A 22,874-nucleotide genomic window follows, 5' to 3' on the forward strand; every position below is an offset into this window, starting at 1 on the left:
GTATTATGGATATTACGTACATATGGTTCAGGATATCCTTTCGCTTTGCAAAAAATGGAAAAACAAATTGTTATTATTAAATGAAAAAAGTTGGCAATACGATGAAAGAAAATAAGAATGATGCCCGTTTCATAGTCTTTTAGATTAGACGAAATTTGCAATTTTATTGTTGCAGTAAGAGAATAGAGTTGGCTTATGTCAAATTGTTCAATACCTCTACACACCAGGGAGACATTACTACCCTCACGCACAACCATATCGTTACTTGTGTGGCTTTCGACAATTATCGGCGGAACTACCACTTGTAAATAGCCCTTTCTTGACCGCATCGGATCTGCGAAAAGTGGTAAAAATTGACACGAACATCAAAAAAAATCATAAGAACCTTTAAAACGAAAGCGTTAATGCAATGATCAACTCTTAATGAATTTACCAGTATTGATTTGGCACATATACCTAAAAATGAACAAAACCAAATTATAAATGTCAGAAATGTAGAAAATGTGATTTTATTCTCTATTTATACATACCATCCTCGGTCATCTTCTTCCACCTCTTTAATGTGTAAATACCATGAACGATGATCATTATGTGTTAATGATATCCTTTGATTTTGTGTAATTAAATTATGATGAATGGAAAGAATAGTTTGTGTATCGACTCTAACAAATGCCACCTTTTGATAGGATGAGAAATAATTGATAAAGATTAGTGGTGGCCACCAGCAGACAGTTTGCCACAATTAGTTGAAGTGTGGCATTTTATTGAATTTTGATAGACAGAATCAATGTAAGTTTTTTAGAAATGCAGCATTTTAAGGATAAAATAATTATAGCGCCAAACAACAATGACATAGTGTCCAAATGGAAAGTGGCTGTTTGACATTTTACTAATCAAACTGAAAAAACTGTCATTCATACTGTGACAGCAACATATATTCGACTTGAATGATTCACATTTCCATTCCCATTCGAATTGATCGATGTGCACAATATATGAAAACAAGAGAAACAGCAATTTTTTTATAATGTATATTTTCCTATATGATCATTCGCATTTAAATGTTAGCTACAATTTCGCTGTTGGTAATGGAAATTGATTTTTCGTTGGTGGCAACGTCGTTTTGTGATTTTGAACTATCTCATCGCTAATTCTATTTGTGATCGAAATTCAGTTTCCATCAACAATATTAAATTGAATATTGTACGCTTGGTTATTGGCGTTGCGCGCCAGTTCATATATCTATCTCATACTTGTTTATGGTTTGATGTATTGTTTCGATCACACAGCATCACTTTGTGTAATTCACTTTCGTTCAATGTATTTAAAATTATATTTTAGATTTTGCAACCGGTGTTCAGCAGTTTTCGGCAGCAAATTTTGAATCAATTTTTGACGTAAATCGAATATAATGTCGATATCGTTGGGCAAACGGGTGATACAATGCACATAAAATGGTTTTGTGAATTCACTAAAGAATCTATTCAACAAAACGAAAGTGCTTTTACCATTATATGACGTTATTTGAATTGTTTAATATTGCAGTCTCATGGGTGGCACCCTGCAAATGGCAGCAATCAATGGAAATCAATTCCACGTGAAATGCAATAAATGCGCGCAACATTTCACTTGATTTTGTGTTTGTGTATCGAGTCGATGTAGATGAGTGCTTTTTATTCCTGATCACAGCAATAAATCAACATTGACGTGAATTGTGGAGGAGAAATAGCGTTGTAAAAACGGTTTAGATCGTTGTTTACACATTCCGCGTGATGCATACAATTTCGGCACGGTGGCTGTGATGGATATGCAATTGCACCACACATCAAAATCGACAAAACTTCATTTCCTCTTAATGGAAACCAATGAATCTCGGGTGAGATGACTGAATTTTTCGCGTAAATTGGTTCGAAACAACTTTTTTTGCCGCAAGCTTTTATGGAAAAGTTTCAATTTCATAAATTCTAACATGATTTGCAATTTGAATCCATTGAATTTGAATCGATTTTTATTTGGCATGGAATTATATTAACGACAGTAAGCAATCAACAAAGGATAAACGATTTCCATTTTTCTTAGAGTATTCAGTGTTGGTGCCCACGACATTCTCTCATGGGATAAAAAATTTTCACTGTTGTGAATAGTTTTACAATCGTTTCTTTATACAACAACAAAAAAAGCAACAAATCCCAAAATTATTCGTTCGGCTGAACTTTTGAAATAAGAAAATGTCCACAAAAAAATCACTGCGCCAAAAAGAAGCGAAATAAAAAATTGTTGATTTCGTGTCGTTGTAATGCAATCGATATTTCCTATTTTCTACTCCAAAAACTGCATTTTTCACCTATTTGTTTATGTTTACTGCCTCGTCGACGTTGAAACGATAAATATTAGTTCACTTGAAATATCGCACCGTATTTCACGTGACAATAGGTTAGCGTATTTCTCCAGAGACATACACCAGTTACTACACCAATTACATTGTGACCTTATTTCACGATTTTGTTTGTATCGAACAGCACTAGGAGCAACGCTATTTTCGTATGATTACCTGTTTATTTCGGTTTATTTAATAATATGAACGTAATGATTGTGTATTTTGAACGAAAACCTCAGCAAATATCTTACACACAAGTGTGTTTACTCTTTTCATTGTTGTTTCCATATCAATGTGGACACATCTTGCCCGACCGAATTTTCACTCACACATCTTTTTCGATTCAAACGACGCAAAAGCAAACATAAAGACTTCCTTCATATTTACACAATACCAATTTGCCAGTTTTGGCACATTCATTCCAAACAAGTATCGAAATCTTTTTCAAGATTTTTACCGTTTTTTTTTCTATTTATACGTCTGTCATTGTTATTTGCAACGACTTTGCCAATCATTTATTTATATCATATTATTTGCCGGCATTTATTTTTCAACCTTCAATGCTTCGATGCATGGATACATATACTTCATATTTTCATGTGGCATTATTTAACAGACGGAAACCAAGAAAAGCACAGAATTCCAAAATAGATTGAATTCCAAGGCAACAATTTCTTTGGCTCAATACTGAAACATGTCACATTTCCATTGTACATACACCAGATCTGATGGATTATGATGAAATTTTTGTGTCGCTTTGTGTTGATTTTTTTCTGGTTAGTTTTTTATTTAGCGAAACAAATTGAATCGTGGCCAATCAAATACATTCATATTTGTGAAGAAAAAAAAATACGATCGAAAAACTGATATTGCTCACCTTTGTGAAAAAAATGTGCAAATCATGATCTATTCACAAATTATGTATTCACTTTTTTCTTATAATTTTGTGCTTTTCCTTCAATTTGTCTTTATACGTATTCAAATGAATCAAAACAATATTTTTCTTTCTTCCTGAGGTCCCAGGGAAATAAAATTGACATCAACTTACCCGATATGATTTTAAATTATCTACAACGCAAGCAAGAAGCGCATCTTTACCAATAGTCACAGTGATATTTGGTATTGGTTCAGCAAAACGAGGTAAATTCAATTCTGTAGAGGGAAAAAATGTAAAATGAAATCAACATTTTTTAAATGAAATAAATTTCCGATGGGATTTAATAGCAAAAATCTGTTTAATTTGTGTAATTAAAATCGTTTCATCATATAAACATGAGGGATTGCTTTTGTCTGTCAGTTAATTTGTTCCGTTTTAAGTTTTGGTTTTTTCACGTGGAATTATTGATTATAATCGAATTATGGTTCCATTGTCGACGAGCCGTTGGTATTCAATCCATTGAAATATAGGCGATTGTTTGTTTCTATCTGCCTTTTATTTTACCTACGAGCGTGAATAATGCCCGATAAATTGATCAAATTATTATCGAGTTGGTGTCATTTTTTGTGGTTCTCATTTTAAATGATTTATGAGTTGAGGCATATTTGAATTTGTGGTCGTTTGTTTAATATTATCGCTACAAATCGATTGCCATGAATAAATGTGAAGTCATTTTTAATTTGTTATACAATTTTCTCTTAATGAATTCCCTTCAAGCGAACAGACATTGTTTGAAATGTGAACGTGTTTGTATGGTAAATGTAATGCCGGAGTCGTAGTTTTTATTACATAATTGAGTTTTATATTCTATTTATTTGTCGTATTTTCCCTTTCTGCTGTTTTTTTTATAACTAAATAAAGGAATTGAAAGACAAAACAGAAGTGAGCTGTTGTAAGTTCCGGCACAAGTGAATCAAAAAGGCAGCGCGAACAAGTAATTGTATGTGTGTGTGAGCTCACTTGCTCGCAAGCATGTTAAAAGTTGAGAAAAAGTCAGGAAAATTAATTTTCCAGCACATGTTTTATGTTGAATAGTTAGTGCAACCATAAAAACAATTTTAACGTGATGAATATTTCAGGCGGAGTAGCTTTTCTTGTGGTTTAATGCACGGAAGAAAAAGAGTACGCTTCAAGCTAAGATAGAGAGTAAGGGAGGAGAAAGAGAGTGAAAGACACAGTCGACAAAATAAAACAGTTTAACGACAACGACTACATGAACGGTATACCATTTCATTGGAATAAATGAATAAAAATTTTCGAAAAACTTTCAAAATGAAATTTATTCATTTTAGCGGTGGTGTTGCTGCTCTATTTTCAGTTATTTGTTTTCTTTCATTCAATTTTTTTTGTTGTTGTTGAAATATTCTCGTTGGCTTCCTTGAAACACTTGTTATTCATAAACTTCCTTTTTTTGCAAGCCCCTCAGCCATTTCGTATATTTATTCTCATTTTTTTTTTTTTGCATTTTCGTATCAAACAAAATAAGAGCGTTGAATTATTTGTACAGATAAAATGAAATTGTTTGTAAGCGACAGCCGCGAAGCCAAACAGTTTTGATGTGAAAATATAAATTTACTAAAAATAGATAGTTGGATTTATATATGTGAACGATGAAAATGCCATCGTTAGTGAGCAATGATGGGCCCGGCAATTCAAAAACCGAAATGAAACGATTTATATTAAAATGATTATGAAGCGAACAGACGCAATTTAAACGCGCTACCACTGACAAAATATACACACGGAAATCGGAGCATGATTTGGTTTTAGATATGATAATAGTATTTTCGACTATAATAAAAACATGCACACAGAGATAGACCATATTTTGCATGTATACGAAGCATTTTAACGTCTGCTTTTTTACTTTTTCACATAAAATGAAACATTTTCATAAATTATGGTTTTTTATGCAGTCAGTCAATATGTTATACTATTTCTACGCTTCATTTGAAAGGGAGCGCGTATGTGGTTTTACTATTTTTACCCATGAAATTCAACATTTTATGCAAATGCATTTATTGAAACAGAAACTTGAAACATTGCGATCCGGTGGCATGGTGGATGTTGAAAATGGTAAAATGTTGCGTGGTAATTCAGCCAATCTGCATAACAATTATTTTCAAGAACCAAAATATACCACAACCAAACCGACACACCAAATATTTCTCCTACTGTGCCAAAATATCATAATAATGTTGAGATATATTTCATAATTAATAACACAACGTTTCATCGCCTATTTTAAAATTGATATAGCACATGTTTTCAGATCCGATTTGAATACACATTTCTTGATATTGCATAGTTTTTTTTCGTAAATATTACCATTTATTTCTGATGTTGTGTCTTCTGTGGAATGCTGTTTACCTGTAAAAAAATAAAATAAGTTTTTAATAAAATTGCATAAAAAACTAACAAATTGAAAAATGAAATTCCAACAAAATTGCACAATTGAATTAATTTTGTGAAGTAAGTGTGGCAAAATTGCAGCTGTGACCAAATTGATAATTATACTTGAAAAGAAAGGAACGACAAAAATAAAATTGGTCAATATTTGAGAAGTATGTTTCTACATCGAAAATAGCGATAAAGAACAGTAATTGGCTTGAGTGCAGCACTAAAGATGACCAATGGTCTCATGATCCAACTTGGCCCACCATATACAACGCCAGCTTGGCATATAAGGCTACTGAAAAGTTTTTCATCCGTTGAAAATTCGTGTAGAGTGGAATATTTTTGGGCAAAGCCCCTAAAATCTGAACGAAGAATATTGAAGAAAAGAACATACTTTTAGTTTTTTCGCGTTTTCACATAACGAGACCAAAAACTTTCTTTTCTTTAGCTAAAAAGTGATTTCATTCCTCTCAACTTTTTGTATAAAAAAAACTGAAATCTACACCTCATCGATAAAAGCTAGGATGTTAATTTCCAAAGAGACATATTTCAAAGATAATTAGTTAAATTAGCTTTGAATTATTCAAAATTGAGATTGTATCCATAGTTCCGGTTGTTTTTGTTGAGTCGAGTGTCAATGAAGTCACAAAATATTGTATAAAATGTCGTTTCATTGAGAAGCAGTAAATGCAAAGTGCACTCGAGAATACATAAATGCATCATTTTTGATGAAAAGCATATTTATTTATTTACACATCGCAAAAGTGCATTTATTTCGTTACGGTTGAACATGATTGAATTGTAAATGAAAGTGGTTCACAGAATGGATTCGTCAAGTGTTTTTTTTGCGTTCTTTCATCCATGTTTTATTAGAAATTGACAAGTTTACAAAAGTACTTTTCCGAATGGTATTTCTATTGACATAACTGAATGAGGCGCGAATATATACCATAAATTGTCGCACAAAATGTATTTTATGACAATATTAGCACTAAATTTGATTGCTTCATGATCTTCATTTGAAGACAATATACTTTGGCATCGGCAAAATGGTGCAATTGTGTTCTTGTTTTGTTTAGAGAAAAACACATTGCATTTATGTGAGAATGAAAAGCAGCCCATAGCTGAGTAAAAACAGAAGCGCAGATAGATAGAGCATCAAACCAGAAACACATAAACATTCATAAGCACATTTAAAAGGATAAACAATTTAAATTTATGTGATGGCTTCGTGTATCGAAAATGGTTTATTTGATTTGCAACAATGTTCCCATATCGCCGGCGAAAGGAGTACCGAAAATACAGCAAAGCATGTATAAAGCACGTGTGCATTCGCTAAATTGCATTTGCGTCATTTCGAGGTGCCAACACAATAAATCGTCTTATACGTTTGCGAGTTTGTATCTCTGTATATCTTTACCGTACGCGTACGGAAAGTGGAATATAGCAAAGCGATAGAGAGAGAGAGAGAGAGAGAGTCATGAATGTCGTTTGCACTTCTTCATCGGCGATATTTTTACGATGCTGAATGGAACAATGTCACAGTGTTGACGATGGATCCATTTCAGATAAACCATAAAGATAAATCCATGGGATTTTTTTTTCTTTCATTGTCTTTCGAACTATCTCGCTTAGAAGCTTCCATCCGTTCACCCATTCAACACCTCTATGTAAGAAAAAAAGGTAGGGGAAAAAGACAACCACGATGCCTGGGAAATCGCAATAATATCATTACTGTTGTCTCAAAGTCGTATTTCTTTATTTCGATTGTGTGAATATAGTGATAATAATTCCATGATTTTCGCTGGATCGGATAAAGTATTGCAGCCTGTTTTTTTTATATAGGAAAGAATGCGGTTTTCTCTACCTCACACACAGCAAATGTCTGTTTTAACTACTTTAATGCTACCCATTTGCCATCATTTACAATTTCCAATTTGCAATGCATCTTCTTCGGACAATGTCGAGAGCAATTTCCCACTTAAAGCTCCCGCTCTCTTTCTCTTCCCTTCGCTCATTTGTTCGTCGTTCTTTTTATCGTCACCAAATGGCCACAATTTACGGTTACAATGTAAAAATGAGTGCTTCCAAAATATACAATGTAATCTCTCGTGAATTCGAATCATAATGTTAAAATTTGATTGTCAATAAAAGCAAATCAAACATACATTTGTCAAGCCAAAGCAACCAACCGAAAGTGAAATAAATATTAAATAAAGTTGAATTTTGATTAGCTCTTACATGATGGTGCATGGGTACGGACGGGCAAACGGCCGCATAAAGCATTGATTACTCTCGTTACATTGTCAGTCGACATTTTTCGATTGCAGCGGATTTATGTCGAAATTTATGCCATTTAAATGTCAAGCAAATGGATGGGGCTAAAACATTTGTAATTCACTTTACCGTGTATTTCGTTTTTTTTTCTGCTTTACGCTTCACTGCCACCTTTCTACCTCTATCGCTCTCAAAATCATGTCAATGTTTTATCATCTTGAGATATTCTGCTTTTGTTCTCTTTTTTTTGTATTGTGTCAATCTCATTTATTCACTTTTCACGATGGCGTAGGTGGTTTGCTGAATGGAGCATATATTATTTAGCTGCTATAAATTTAACGTTGATTATGTTTATCGCGGTTGTCATAAAAGCGAACGGAATGCACTTATTCTGTCACACAATTCAATGACTTTTTTTTCACTCACTCAGTTGTTCTCTTTTTACGTTGCGCCGTCAACGCGCATCATGAATATAACCCAGAAAAGCTATGAGCCATAATTTCCTTTGGGATGCTAAAATCTACACCAAAAATCAAACATACAGTGTAAACGACAAGAGAGAAGTGCAAAGAAATAGGAAAAAAAATAAATGTTGGCTCATGAAACAACACCAAATTTATCGTCTCACGATTGTTGTACGACATTGCATCATCACACGGCTTTCTTTTATTCATTTGCTCTGTGAACGAGTATGTACTGCTTTTTGTTGTTCAAACAAAATTTTCGTCTCTTTTTGTTGCGCAAACATTCACTCGAAATTACACAAAAGCACAATGAACACGAGGCACGCTCGTGTAGTCTTAATAATATTTTGTGAGATTTACTTCGTTTTATATCATTTTTGTGTATAATAACAATTTTTCTTGTTAAATCAGCCACAGGCGGCTTTTATTTTTGGCTCTTTTTTTCAGCCAATTTTCCAACCAGTTTTGTTTTGTCATTGTTGAATTTTGCTTGCATTAAAAACTCAACGATTTTACGTCAATTTCCAGAAAGAACAGAATCCGAAGTTCAACATTGAAATGTGTGATTTGAATCAAATGTATTTGAATAGTTTGGTTTATAACGATTCTTCTTTTACAACTAGCATATTCTTCGTAGATTCCTATTGTGATTTTTGTGTGTCCCGAAGCGAATGATTCATTCCAACATAAATTGCTTACATGTATCGCCATAAAATGTCGGAAGATTAAACGTTATTTTCGATTTCCGACCATTTTCCAAACCAGGTAAATTGTCATTTGTAAGGGAAACCATTTAAACCATACTTTATGCATAAAATGATCATCCTTGGCATTGAATTCATAGCAAATTAATGGTAAACCTCACTTTTCTGTAGAATAGAACAAAGCTTCAAACACCATACACATTCCAGCAAAACGATTTGATGGAAGTAAGAAGCGTGCGATGAAGAAGAGATAGAGAAACGAAAAAAAAATCGAGATCTAAGCAAATCATATGCGTTGTTATCGTGAGTGCCAGCGGCATGCAATCAGATAAAATGTGAAAACATATAGATGAGTTTGTTTGAAGTTTTATTTTCATCACGTTTTGAACAGCTCTTTTCCATCTGTTCGTCTACATTTGAATAGCTTCGGATCGAATCAGTTTTTTCGCTCTCTTTCTCTTTATTCCCTTCTTTGTACAAAAATTTGAATATAAATATTTTCTAAACATATTTACAAATCCAGTGTGTGTGCGCTTTTTTTTCGTTTGTATTTTGTGCTCGAAGAAACGACCAAATCTGACACAAGACATTGAAATGTAGCAATTTTCTTTTTTTGTTCGTTTTTGTTTTTGTTTTTACTTATGTTTTTGCTGGCGCACATTTTTTTTAGTTGTTTGGTTAAACGATCAACACATGCCAGTTTTGTTGGTGATATCGTGTTACTTGAGCATCGTTCAAACACAATTTTATCTGCAAACGCAATCAGACACTGTTCAATGAACTTTGTTTGCACATCCATCCGTTTAGTAACACATCGCAATCATCACGATATTTTTTTTTATTACCCTTCACCAAAGCAACGCTATTTCTTTTTCGTTGCTTCAAATGTCATGCAGTCATTTATTTCCATTGTTTATATTATTTATTTGTCATATTTGAACGCGCTCATTATGAAACGAATATTTCTTTTTGGTATTTCTTTATCTCTTGTGTATGTATGTGTGTGTGTTCTGGGTAAACAAACGGTTTTCGTGCCAACGGCAAAGAGCTTTCGAATGAATGGTATGTAATTTGTTTTATTTCGTGTAAAATTGCCATTGTAAATGACAGTCAATACGATCGATAAATCATTGGGCGGAATGTGAAAATAGAAACGAAAATTATCCGACCATTGTAAAAAGTGGTTTCGATGAAAAACCCCTTTTTTTACTTCAATTTCAAAAGATGTCTGGATGTCTCATATTCTGTGAAAAGTGTGCAGAAAAGATATTCTGCAGAATGCATTCTTTAAAAGAATTAAAGTGGCCCTTTTAGGGAAGAGCCTTTAGTTTGCCGAGTAGTGGAAAATTTATTATACAAAAGAAAACTTCTTCAACTTTGATTACCTATGAAAGTAATTCACTTTGACTTTGTGCCTCTTTTGTGTAACTTAACCATGCTGCATCATTTGACGTACCGGATGGAGCAAATGAAAAACCAACAATAATTTAATCTTTTTAATGAATTTCAAGAATTTTCGCTTCATCTACAAATCGGTAACTGAGTGGCTGTAGCGCTATTGGTCAAATTAATTAGAACAAGCAAATGTTTCACAGTATTCTCACAATTCGTCTTTTCTCGTAATTAGTTTTTGGAAAATGTCGTCAAATTCTTTACACCGCTCGTTTGTTTTGTAAAACCAAGTGTAGAAAAAACTGATCCAGATTTCATCAAATGCAATATGTGCATTGCTACTACTATGTTTATGATATAAGTCTTATATTGTGAGATAAGAGGCTTAAAGTGTAAGTGTGTGTGTGTGTGTGCATAAAAGAGTCAGATTAACAATGAAAAACCTCATACAATTACTCTCGCACGTCTTACACTAAGCTTTGCAATTGCCATTTTCATGCTCATGTGTATGTTTTATGTACTGTCATTTCTGGCTATCATTGTGGTATTGTCTTTGCTCTGCAAAAGCTTTTAATAGATGATCTAATTTTATTTCTCTGCTATTCTTTGTCTCTTGTATTCCTTTGGAACTTCTTCATTGACAACGTGTTTTTTTCGTTGTTGTCCATTTGCTTTAATTACACAAAGTTGACACAACACAGTAACGAAAACAAGTGGGAAAAAAGTGTTTGTGTGGCAACTTGTGATTTAGCTTAAAATATCTAGCTCGACGTGGACGCAAGTATAAAGCCGGAAGAATTATGAAAGGATGTGTACGTGCGCGTGGATTTTCAAGATAATGTTCATGTTTTTGACGTCATTTAAAATGTATCTCTTTTACGTGCGATGGTCATGTTTTGTTTTTCCGCTGCTAATACCCACAAAAAATATAAATCTCTCGTTGAAATGGTTTTTAATGTTTTTGTAGCTTCCGGTGTTTTTTTTCTGTTAACTCTTGGAAAAAATGTGAATGTTTTTTTTTGTGGTAGTTGTGTTAGTCGAAAATTCGGTCGTCGATTTAAGCACAACCAGTTTTGACACATTTTTTGGGTGCTTTATTACGGGTTTACCTTTGTCATAGTTGAAAATATGCACCAAAAACCACATTCGGTCGTCCTTTATTTCTATCTCGCTCTCATTCCATCTCGCTAACCCTAATTGGCACAATATTCAAATTGCAAATTGCTTTAGCAATTTTTCTTTTGTCTTTTTTTGCGTCGAGCGTTTTCTCTTCAATTTCTTTTTCCCTTTTAACAAGACATTTTTTGATTAAAATTAACCGTTTTCGTGGTTATACGCTTTTAAAATCGTGTTTAAAGCTGACTTTGATTGTGGTTTCGACTCGTTTTTACAAGCATTTTTTTCTTCTTCTTAAATTTAACCCATGAGATTCATTGACATTGCTGTAATTAAGTTGGGTGTTACCGTAGCATGGTTGTTGCGATTTTTTGTTCGGTTGCTGGTGTATCTTTTCTTCGGTATGAAATTTGATTAGAAACCGTAGCAAATTGGATAATTACTACGTATAATATATCAAAATTAATTAGAATGGTAGTTAGCGATGTGAAATCCGATGTCATTTAAAATCTGGTCGATAGATTTCATTACACAAAAGCTGAATATATTTAAATAGCTGAGTATATAAGAGACGAGAAGAGGTTAATTTGCATTTCGTTTGATTTGAGATAAAAGCTGCCTCATTTTGTCTGCACATCTACACCTGCCCGACCAATTTTCAATCTGATTGAGTATCACAAAGTTTCGACAAGACCATTTCACAAAAGTCCTAACTGAAAACTAAATCCGAAAACTAAATGATAATTTCATTTGTTCGCTCATTTCGGATGCAGTTCGCATTATTTTTCGCAAATTGCTAAAATTTCTCTCTCTTTCTCTATTCTGGGATGAAGCGTCGATGCCGTTGCCGTGGTTCATCTACTGCCATCAAGGGAATTACATTAACGACATGATCCTTGAACATCAAAACTTATATAATATAAACTTTAGTTCGGGTGAAAATCCATTTGAAATATCAAGTGTTGTGCATTTGTTGTGTTCGGTCTATGTGCTTTGCATAGCTAAAGATACAGATATATATAGTGAAATAACATCAATTACATGATAATGCCAAACGAACGAATAGACATTCAATTTTATAAAATATGTTTAATCGCATAATAATCTATTAGGACGCATTTGTAAACGATCTGTTGCTATTTGAAGCAAACAAAATTCAAATCCGGTATATAAATGGATGTCTGACATCGACGGGGGTTTTATTATTATGTCACACGAAATGACACAGATATGTGTATTGCATACACCTTCTCTTCTCAGTCTCCATCGCACGGCGCCTCAAAATTGTGTGTTGTTTATTTTGTGAATGATCTTGAAACTATCGAGAGGATTTAAAGTGTACATTTTGGTAAAGCTCAAATAGACATTTGCATGAATTTGTAGCATCATTGACAATTATCGGGCTTGATTCATCTTGACGGCACAAGCCATTAGTGTTTGTATATTTACTTACAACCAAGCACGGTATTCTGATGTTCAATGTACACTTTACCCCACTCCTCTCTCTAACTCCCTCTCTCTCTCTCTCTCTTCCTCTCTCTCTCTCTCTCTCTCTATCCTTTTGGTTTCAAGTCTTTGGCGCTAGCGATAAAAGTCTATTGATTTGGATATTTGCTTGGCGCCATATGTGAAACGCATAACGATTTCTATTTACACTATTAGTCGCTTATGCGGATCCAGCAAAAGCACGTTCAACATTGTTTTACTCGCATAGTTTTTGTCCACTCTTGCTCACACTTTGGTGTTCTCTCTGCATGACTTTTTGCACACAATATCTGGCTGTCTTTTGCTCTATAGACATTGGCACATTTTCAATATGACACATACACAACGATTACACCAGCCATTGTGCTACATATGTAACACAGGTATTATCAATAGCTCAGGCATTTATGCGATGCAGGGTGTCTATATGGGTGCCACCCTTCGGCGATAATAATAATTATGATGATCTTAAATTGAATGGTATACGTTTCAAATGTGCACCCTGCTCGCATTCCACACACACTGTGGAGTCAATTCAAATGTGTCGATTGCGGCACTGCTATTTACGAAAACGACTGGAACAGCAGTTAACAACACACACACAGAGAAATGTTTTATCTTGGTTGCGTGTTAAACATATTTAAGCGTCATGTACGCTCACACACTCTTGATTCGGTGCTGAATTCGAGTGTTTTGTACACAAACATAGCATTCCAGCCAAAAAAGAATACGTTTTACAAATTTTCAATGCATCACACCCACTCACACATATGGCAATAACAATGAAAAAATCAAAGCAACATAGGCGTTCTTCTTTTGAATTGATATACAATCCATGACGATGTCATTAGACTATATTGATTTGAACTCGAAAACCGTAGAAATTCTCTCCTTGCAATCTCAAAAACTGTATGGAATATTTTTTTTTTTGTATTTTACATGCAAACAGATTAAGCCATGTTTATTCAAATGTTGTACAAACGTTGTTTTAATTGACATTACATTTTCCATATAAATAAATCATTAGTTTAATCGTATGACATTTGCACCGATTTAACATCAGCCAGTCAACAAAAACAATTGCTGATTTAGGAAAAGTTTGTCTTAGCAGTAACGAAAGAGATTTTGACCGATTTTCACATTTGTAGGAAAAGTTTCAATTATCCCGTTCCTACCATTCGTTTCAATTTAATTATGTGATAATCTGGGTTGCAGATAGAAAGTACATGAAAAAGAGAGAAAAAGAGATGTTCGGTGTTGCATTTCATTTTCGTAACCAAAAAGGGACATTTGTATAAGAGTAGAATTTGCAATATAATGGCAGTACAGACAACATGTTATTTTATGATAAAGAAAATGGCATCACATTCTGGATTTGGCACAATGATTTCGAAAAATGTCTAAAGGTCATTAGTTTGTTTATCCGTTTGAGAATGAACAAATTGCATAGTTTCGAGTTTAATTCATGTTACCATGGTTGCAATGCTATGCAAAAGTTTGGCTCGTAACCCAAATCCCGAAATTATGAAACGAAACTGAACAAATGATTCTAAGCTCTTTCACAGCAAATACCATCGCATTAGATACAATGCAACATTTCCAAAAATTTTCAAAGGCACACATATATATGCCGTATAACAAATTGAACGACAGAAAGAGAGACGGAGAAAGAGTAAAGAGAGTTGATGTAAAGAAGAAACTTTGTTTTGAATAAAACCGGAGATTATCCATGGCTTGTGCGGCGTCATTGTTGTTTGTCGTTTAATTTTACCAAAATTAGATATTATTTGTTGTGTCGTAGTCTTAGTCAGGTTTCATTTTTCGTCGTTACTCAGTAGAGACAGCACATGTCCCACCCACTCAATGTGAGAGAAAGAAGATTAGAATGTTGTTGTGTTGCATCACGACTGACTAAAAATGACATGCCGAAAGTTAGGAAAATGTCGAACGAATAAACTTTTATCAGGCATTCAACACAAACTGAATCACGTGAATTTGTATGAAAATGATGTGTATTTCTGTAGTTTTCTGGGGTCTCTTTGTCATTTTCTGGGCGGTTTTGTGCTTGAAGCTCAAAGCGTTCTCACACCGCTATACAACTTGTCAGTCACAATCGACACAAGTTGATGAAGAGAGTAAAGAGAAAGCAGATGACGAGAGAGAGAGAGAGAAACCGCAAACACAAAAAAATTTACCGAAAAACTTTTGACGAGAGCGTGTTTTCGACATAATGATCTGGTATGTGTTGGCTTCAATCTATTTCTCTATTAACTTGAAGACATTCTCTAAATTCTCCGGTGCCCATCAAACAGATTTCGTCTCGAACTGTAGCCATTTTAACACCAGAACAAGTTTTACTTTACTTTTGTTCGCTTGACCGATTCTAAAAAAGGGGCACACATAGCCAACGATCAACTAAACAAATATACATGTAATTGACATTGCGTGAGAAGACCGCTTGATTTTCTACATATAAATTGCAATCATTCAACAAATAGCGCAACAAATCTCTTCAGGCCTTTTGTTGTTACCATTTTTGTTTGAGCTTTTTTTCGTCATCGTTTGTCCTGTTTTTTTAATCTCAGCACGTCAAATTTTCACGCCATTTATTATACAGAGATGCTAACACTGTGAAGTGAGAAACGAACTGAAGAGAGAGAGAACAAGAAATGGAAAGAACCTAAAACGTTGTTTGTTTCACATTTTTTTCTCGTTTTCTTTCTGTTTCATTCTCTTTTGTTCTTTGGCTTTTGTTTTGTGTAGGGTATCCCTTTCACACTGTACAGTGTACACATTCATATCCACTGTATAGAATGAGGCCATTTTTAACACTGGATTTTTAAGCGGCCCGTGTGCGCTCAGTATAATCGTTTGCAATATTTCGTTTTCGCTTTTTGTAGCAAAGAGTACGCGTGCTTGCCTCCTTTGGTCGTTAACACTGAATTACATTGTTGTTCTTATTACCCTGAAATTGATGGCGTAAACAAACGAAACATTCCGCTCATTTACAACTTGTTATAAAAGCAAAGCAAAATTTTTATCAATTTTTTACCATTGCTGGTTTGCCACCGCCTTATTTCTGCTATTTTTCTTCTTCTTTCACTTCTTCATTTTTTATCGTTTGTGCAACAATTTGCTAACATCGCGTGTCGAATTTTTGTGGTGTTCTTCTGTGAATTTCCATACAAACCGCAACCCTCTTCTTCGTCTGCTCTCTCTTAACGTCTCTCTCTCTCTCTCTCTCTCTCTCTCTCTCTCTCTCTCTCTTCGGCGAGGCGAAAAGTAATTGCATTCGTATAGAAATTTATAAGTGTTTTTGTGATTTGTTTCACCGCAATTTCAACAAGCATTTTCATTTTATTCTTTAATTTACAGCTGCTAAACAAGACACAGCCACTTCACACATACTCTCTCTCTCTCTCTCGCCCTCCCTTACGCGCATTCAAATAATTTGACAAAATTTCTGAAAAGACACACGAGAGACTTTCAGCTCAATTCGCAAAAAAATGCTTCTATAAAAGAACGTATGCATCTGTTTATGTAAATCTGAGTTTTTTTTTTCTTTCATTAAAACCAATGCGAGAGACGGAGAGAGGAAAAAACCGAACAGGAGTGAGATATTGAGCGAGAAAGTCATTTATTAAAAGTGTCAAGTTAAAATGAAACGAAGCCCGAAATGAAATGGTTTAAGCCATAAAGATAAGTGAAACCATTTACATTAAGGAAGCAAACGCCACGCAATGTCGATGAATTATTTCAGAGAGTTGAAATACACTTGTTAGCATAACAATAACTTCTACTTATGAATATATATTCCACGAAAGATGAAAAAAAAATTTCAATGCTTGTACAAGAGAAAAAACAAACGGAAATCTTGGAGTATTCCCAAGGAGCCATCATCATTCCCCATGTGAAACATATTAAAAACCATATCTTCTAAGAATTGATCGCTTATGATTCGATCACCAAATATATCATCATATGCACAAACGATTCGCATAAATGATAACAAGCATTTTTCATCAGCAGATGCGCTCGCGTCCTTCGATGTTTCTTGTATGCAAATGCCTTAACATCATTAGCATTGGCTTACCAACTCTTCAAAATCCCACTGAATTCTATAAATTCATAATGTGTATTTTCATGAATTTTGTGTGTGTGTGCCTGCGTATGAGTTTGCAATGAAATCCCAGTGCACATAGCATCGACTGCGTGAAGTCAACTCGTGCAAATGAATGGTAATGCATGTAATAAGAGTGAAGAAAAAAGTAATACAACGTACGTAGAAACGCTGAAAAAAAAACTTGAATTAATTTCTTTGGCTTGTTGTCAGTCATGGCAAAAGTCGCAGGCATCGAAGACGAAGCGACGCTATGCATTTTTTACATTTTAATAAACTTTACATAATTCACATCGGCAAATTCATTCAGTTTGCTTTTATCAATTTAAATTGACGCGCAATGAAAATACATTTCGTAGCAACATTCGACTTTTGCCGCTGCCACAGTCATCCTCATCATCGCCGAGCATACACAAGCGGAAATCACTTTGACTCCAAGACCATGTATAATATAAAAAAAGGGCTAAATCATTTATGTGCTAGATTTGTGCGGCATTCACCTGTACGCTTTCATTTAACAAGAACTCCATCTCATTAGCTGTCGTGAAAAGCTCGAAGGTGTGAATTGCTTCGTACAAATGAATTTGGCGGTGAATGCGATGAACTTTTCTGCTGTTGCAGCAAATTTCTTTTTCGATCTCTTGACGATAATTTAACTTTTGACTAAATAAACAAACCGAATCAATTTGCACCTCAACGAATGAGATTCTTCAATGAACAGAGTAGCGAATACAGATAATAGAACAGTTGAAAGTGTGTGTGTATAAATGCGCGGATACATATTTGTTTGATTTAAGGAGCAAAACTGAACTTTGAACTTACATCAGCAAAACGATTTATTATTCGCCACTTGAAAATATAAACGCCATTCATCCGTTGAAATTCCCGTAGAATTTTCGACCGAAAATGGAAAAACCGAATGCAGTAATGAATGTGCCATGAAATATGCTCTTCTATTTTTGAGAGCACGAACAAAATCTGCCGTTTTCAAAAACGATCAAGTGAAACAATGTGACACACTTGTACACAGTTCATATAAAATGTGGTATTATTTTTGCGTTTGAAAACTTGTGACACACTTAGTTTGTGTATGTGCGTTGTGCGCACACGTTTTTACTATAGCATTTGCGTTTGCATCATCGGATGATTGTGCCAAATGCAAAACTTTCACATTTTTCAGTGTGTGAGTGTCATTACACTGTGCGAGTATATGTGTGTCATTTCCAATCTATTATTATTGTAACCAAGCAGCACTTCAACCAACTTCAACCAATTTCGTGACATTTAGGTGGTATTAACATGTCATAAGTTGAAATTCCGACTTTGATATGTGCTCCAACTCTCCCTCACACACACTCTCTATTTATGCTCACTCAGTGTGCTCTCGCAATGATACATGTTTTCTGGATTTGATTTAAAGTCGTCGTTTCAATACGCCGGGATTTTCGCCATCATTCGCATAAAAAAACACACACAGTGTTCGCAGTGTGTGAAAGCTTTTTGTCAAACTTTTCACTAAACTTTGTTTTAATTCACTTATCCATTTACTTGGTGAATTTGAAGGTTTTTTCCCTTATTTTTTCTTTTTTTGGCATACATCATGATAATGCAACATCATGGCAGCGGGTCGTATGAGGTTTCTAGAAGTATGTGCGTGTATACATTTAATTCAACTTTTTTAATGTTGTTTAAATTCTATTTGAAGCGCAGTTCAAAAGTCGATTTGAAACAGCACTTGTTTAGTACATTAACAACATCATAAGTATCATCGTTTCAACTCGAATCAAGTTATCGAAAGCCTCAATATCAAATTCACATTTTCAAAAGTTGGTTTTCATATATTTATAAATAAAATATGATGATTACGGCAAATTGAAATTGATTACAGTATAATCATTTGCCATTCAATTGCGGCGATGACAAAGAATGTTGCGGTTCGGATTTTATGTTCTTGTTTTGGAATGTGTTCGACAATGTGTCGTTATTGTCGTTATTCCGTTTGTCGCCAGCGCATATAAAGAGGCAGGTCGATGCTGTTTCCAGTGTATAAAGTTTGATTAATGACCAAAGTTGGGTAGGAAGTGCGATGTTGGTATTTTCTGGCAGCAGCACGAAAGAATCATCATCATTTTACATGCATCAACTTTTCGTCGCTTTTTAACAGACAAACTACGATCGAAAGAGATAAAGATTGAACGAGAGACAAACGCTGAGAAAAAGATGAAGACATCATGGTAAAGTACATTTGGATAATGGCTTGTGCGGCGGGTGTGTATGTGTGTGTGCATCACTTTCGGTAGCTTTGCAAAAGAACAACAAGCAAAGAAAGAGAGAGAAGAGGAGACCCGAGATAAAAAAGAATAGGAGTAAAGACAAGTTTGCACAAAAGCAAGTCACTCATCTTTATTATTCATGGCTTTTGTATGCGATGTGGATTGTGTTCAGTTGGTATTTGTGACAAAAGGGAAATAGCATGAGTCGGTCCTTGGTTGACGAACAATGAACACACCGACCATTGAAACAAAATAATAAACACTCAAAATGTTCGAACAACGGAGTGAAAGAATGAGAGAGCGAGAGAGAGAGAGAGAGAGAGAGAGAGGGTGAGAGAAAGTGCGAAAACAAAACAATAGACAGATCTCAATGAACTGAATAAACAATGGCTATAACAGACACGATAGAGTCAACCAGCAATACACTCATTCTCTCACTCTCGCACGTCAACAGACAAAAGAGCAAACACAGATTGCAATAAAATCATATTTAACAAACTAATAATCATTTCTACGTGATTGTTGTTGAGCATAATTACCATTTTCTTATTACAGAAAATTTCATTAGAGATAAAATGTGTTGGTCCATTCATTCATTGTGCTTTCACCACGACGAACAATGGTTATATGTGTTACGTATGCCATGAACAATTTTACTAAATAGAAATGAATGCTTGAAATGCAATTATTTCAATAGCAACTACGGAATATAATGACGAAAAATCTTGGTGAAGATTTGATCAATTCATTTTGGCCAACATTTGGTATCGCATTCACAATTACTCATCAGGTTGATTTGTTTGCATTCCTGCGTGTATTACACATAATAAATCTTTTAAATTGTTGCACACACTCAATGTGTGCGTGATTTTTGTGAAACAAAAACGTTCCCATAAATATTCATTTCAATGTGGTATTTTTCTTTTTGGCTGCTGGCATTTACACCCCGTATAATTGATTGGCGTTATTTACATCATTTTACACTGATACTTTTACGCGTACACACAACTCATTTTTGCTTCAATTATTATTATTTTTGTTGGTTTTTTTTTCATCGCCTAGCCACCTCCATTCAACATTATATATAAAGCATGCCTACAATGGCCCAACCACAAAAGGCAACACACCGATCGATGTCAATAAATTAATAATTTAACATTATTGATTTATTTCTGTGATTTCTGCATTATAATCAACCAAATATTTATGCCCATAATCATAAAACTGTGTAAATTAATATTGCACGCTCGCGCACGCCATTGTAATGCAGTTACATTTTATTATTCACAGTTGATATTATGAAAAATGATTCGTATTTGTTTATTAATGCAACTTTTAATTCGGAGAGATAAAATGTATGTGAGACAAAAAAAAGAAGTTGACGCCATTTTTGATCGGATTTCATTCTTGATTCTGAATTTTCAACATAATATTATTTTAACCGATTTTTCTTTTTTGGATATTTTCATATGCTATATAGACCATTTATAGCTTGAAAAATTTGCTTTTTATAAATGTGAAAGTGTTTTGAGCAGCATTTCAGAATTTAAATGGAATAAACACACATAGAAAATGAGACACTGTTTTTAGAAAATTCAGCTTCGTCATCCACTTCAATTTTTAACTCAATAATGTTTGCCTATTTTTCGTTCAATTCCAGCACAGCGAAAGACAACAAAAATAAAGAGCATTTCGAAACATTAGCACTCGATTGACTTAAAATTAGTTTCAATTTTATTCTAAAACGAATGGATGAAGTTAGAGAAATTGAAACGTAATTACGTTTCTTTCTCATCAGTTTAACCCGCTTGCAATCACGCAATAACATCGATTAATGTATCTAAAGTGAATAAAGCTTAAAATTGTGTTGCAAAAAGTAACTTGATTAGAATGTAAAATACGGTGCCATTGTCATTTCTCTCTATTTTTCTATTTTGTTCGCAAAGACAAAAAGACACATCGACATTTTTCGTTGATGAATTTTTTTATTAAATTAGTCCCGAATTAATGAGAACTCGCTTCAATGGCAGTAATGTACATTCACAGTATAAAATTAATAAAGTGGTGAAATTGAATTCTTTCTTCGTTTTGTGTGCTCTAGACGATGGGAAAAATTCAATTTTTATGACCTTTGATTTTTCGATAGAATCATTAAGTGCTGTTCAATGTAATCTCTAGTGTAGTGATTCTTTTCTTGTGATTTAAATGAATCAGCATATTGATTTGCATAAAATCATGTACTGAATTCGTACTAGAATCAGAATTAATTGACGATGAAATAGAAGAGAAGAGAAAAAAACACGAGAGATTGTATGTCGAAAATGTTAACATTTTAATTTTTAAAAGCCTCTGAATGTTCGCTGTCATTATGCAAATTCTCTAACAAAAATAGTCTGCACACGAAATATTATTTTTTTACCACAAATTTAACATATAAAATGTGCCGATGAACTTTTTAATTGAACCTAACTTACGACCGATTCGGAAAAATCCAACAATAGCCAAACGCAAGAATTATTGCCACAAATCCGTTTTTAAATGCTTTTTTCTCAACAAAAATTGTGTTGATATTTCAAATTTGAAAAAAAAAAACTGTGTTCATGAATGATGACGACGAACATTTTTTTCTGTTCCCTTTCTCGTACTACATAAATTTGGACACGAAGTTTAACACTAAAAACTAATTAAAAAGTCGGAACTCGTTTCATGTTGCATGCAGTTAGTCTTTAAACCCTTGAATGTGTGCATTTTTTTTAAATATATTTTTGGAAATGTATTTTGTTTTTCTGCGCAATTGAAAATTCCAGGGAATTATATTTAATTCAAGAAACCAGAAATATTGCATCAACTCAATTTCGATTAGAATGTATTAGAAATATAATTTATGGAGCCAAGCGAATAACATACTTCATGTGGAAATAAGTCGGAATGGTTTGTAAAGTTTTTTGTATAAATCTGTGAGATTAGAACCATCTTTGAAAATATTTTCGAAAATTAACCAGCCAGCCAGCATAATCGAATGAATTGAAGCTGACTAGCATTTAAAATTTTACATGTATGTATTTGATCTATTGTTTTCGTAGATTTTTCAAAAGGGGGATATATGTGTGTATGATGCATTAAAACTTTTCTCATTAGTATATCCTTCGACCATTTCCCATGCATCTTTTCTCTCACACAACCGCCCGCTCATTCACAAGTAATGTCGAATATCCTGTCGGGGCCAAAGATTAAAAAGGTAAGTAATAGCACGTACCGTGCTGATGAATATTACTGTAAAACTTTTCTAAAGTAATATCCGACGGTTAATAAAAACCATTCTAACTACCGTT

The 22,874-nt window shown here is 34.0% G+C and overlaps 1 protein-coding gene across 2 annotated transcripts in view; it reads right to left on the reverse strand.

Annotated features, from left to right (window-relative positions):
* Nucleotides 1-22,874, reverse strand: part of LOC116340662 (lachesin-like) — a 44,527-nt gene that overhangs the window by 16,563 nt on the left and 5,090 nt on the right. For both annotated transcript variants that reach the window (XM_031767269.1, XM_031767268.1), the window contains exons 3-8: nucleotides 5,643-5,684; nucleotides 3,426-3,529; nucleotides 531-676; nucleotides 434-456; nucleotides 215-334; nucleotides 21-43 (exon numbers count right to left, since the gene is read on the reverse strand). In XM_031767269.1, the coding sequence (XP_031623129.1) occupies nucleotides 21-43; nucleotides 215-334; nucleotides 434-456; nucleotides 531-676; nucleotides 3,426-3,529; nucleotides 5,643-5,684 (458 nt within the window). The remainder of the gene's footprint in view (nucleotides 1-20; nucleotides 44-214; nucleotides 335-433; nucleotides 457-530; nucleotides 677-3,425; nucleotides 3,530-5,642; nucleotides 5,685-22,874) is intronic.

Source organism: Contarinia nasturtii, unplaced genomic scaffold (genome assembly GCF_009176525.2).
Source record: "Contarinia nasturtii isolate CC-2019 unplaced genomic scaffold, AAFC_CNas_1.1 Cnas_scaffold_695, whole genome shotgun sequence".
Taxonomy (NCBI): domain Eukaryota; kingdom Metazoa; phylum Arthropoda; class Insecta; order Diptera; family Cecidomyiidae; genus Contarinia; species Contarinia nasturtii.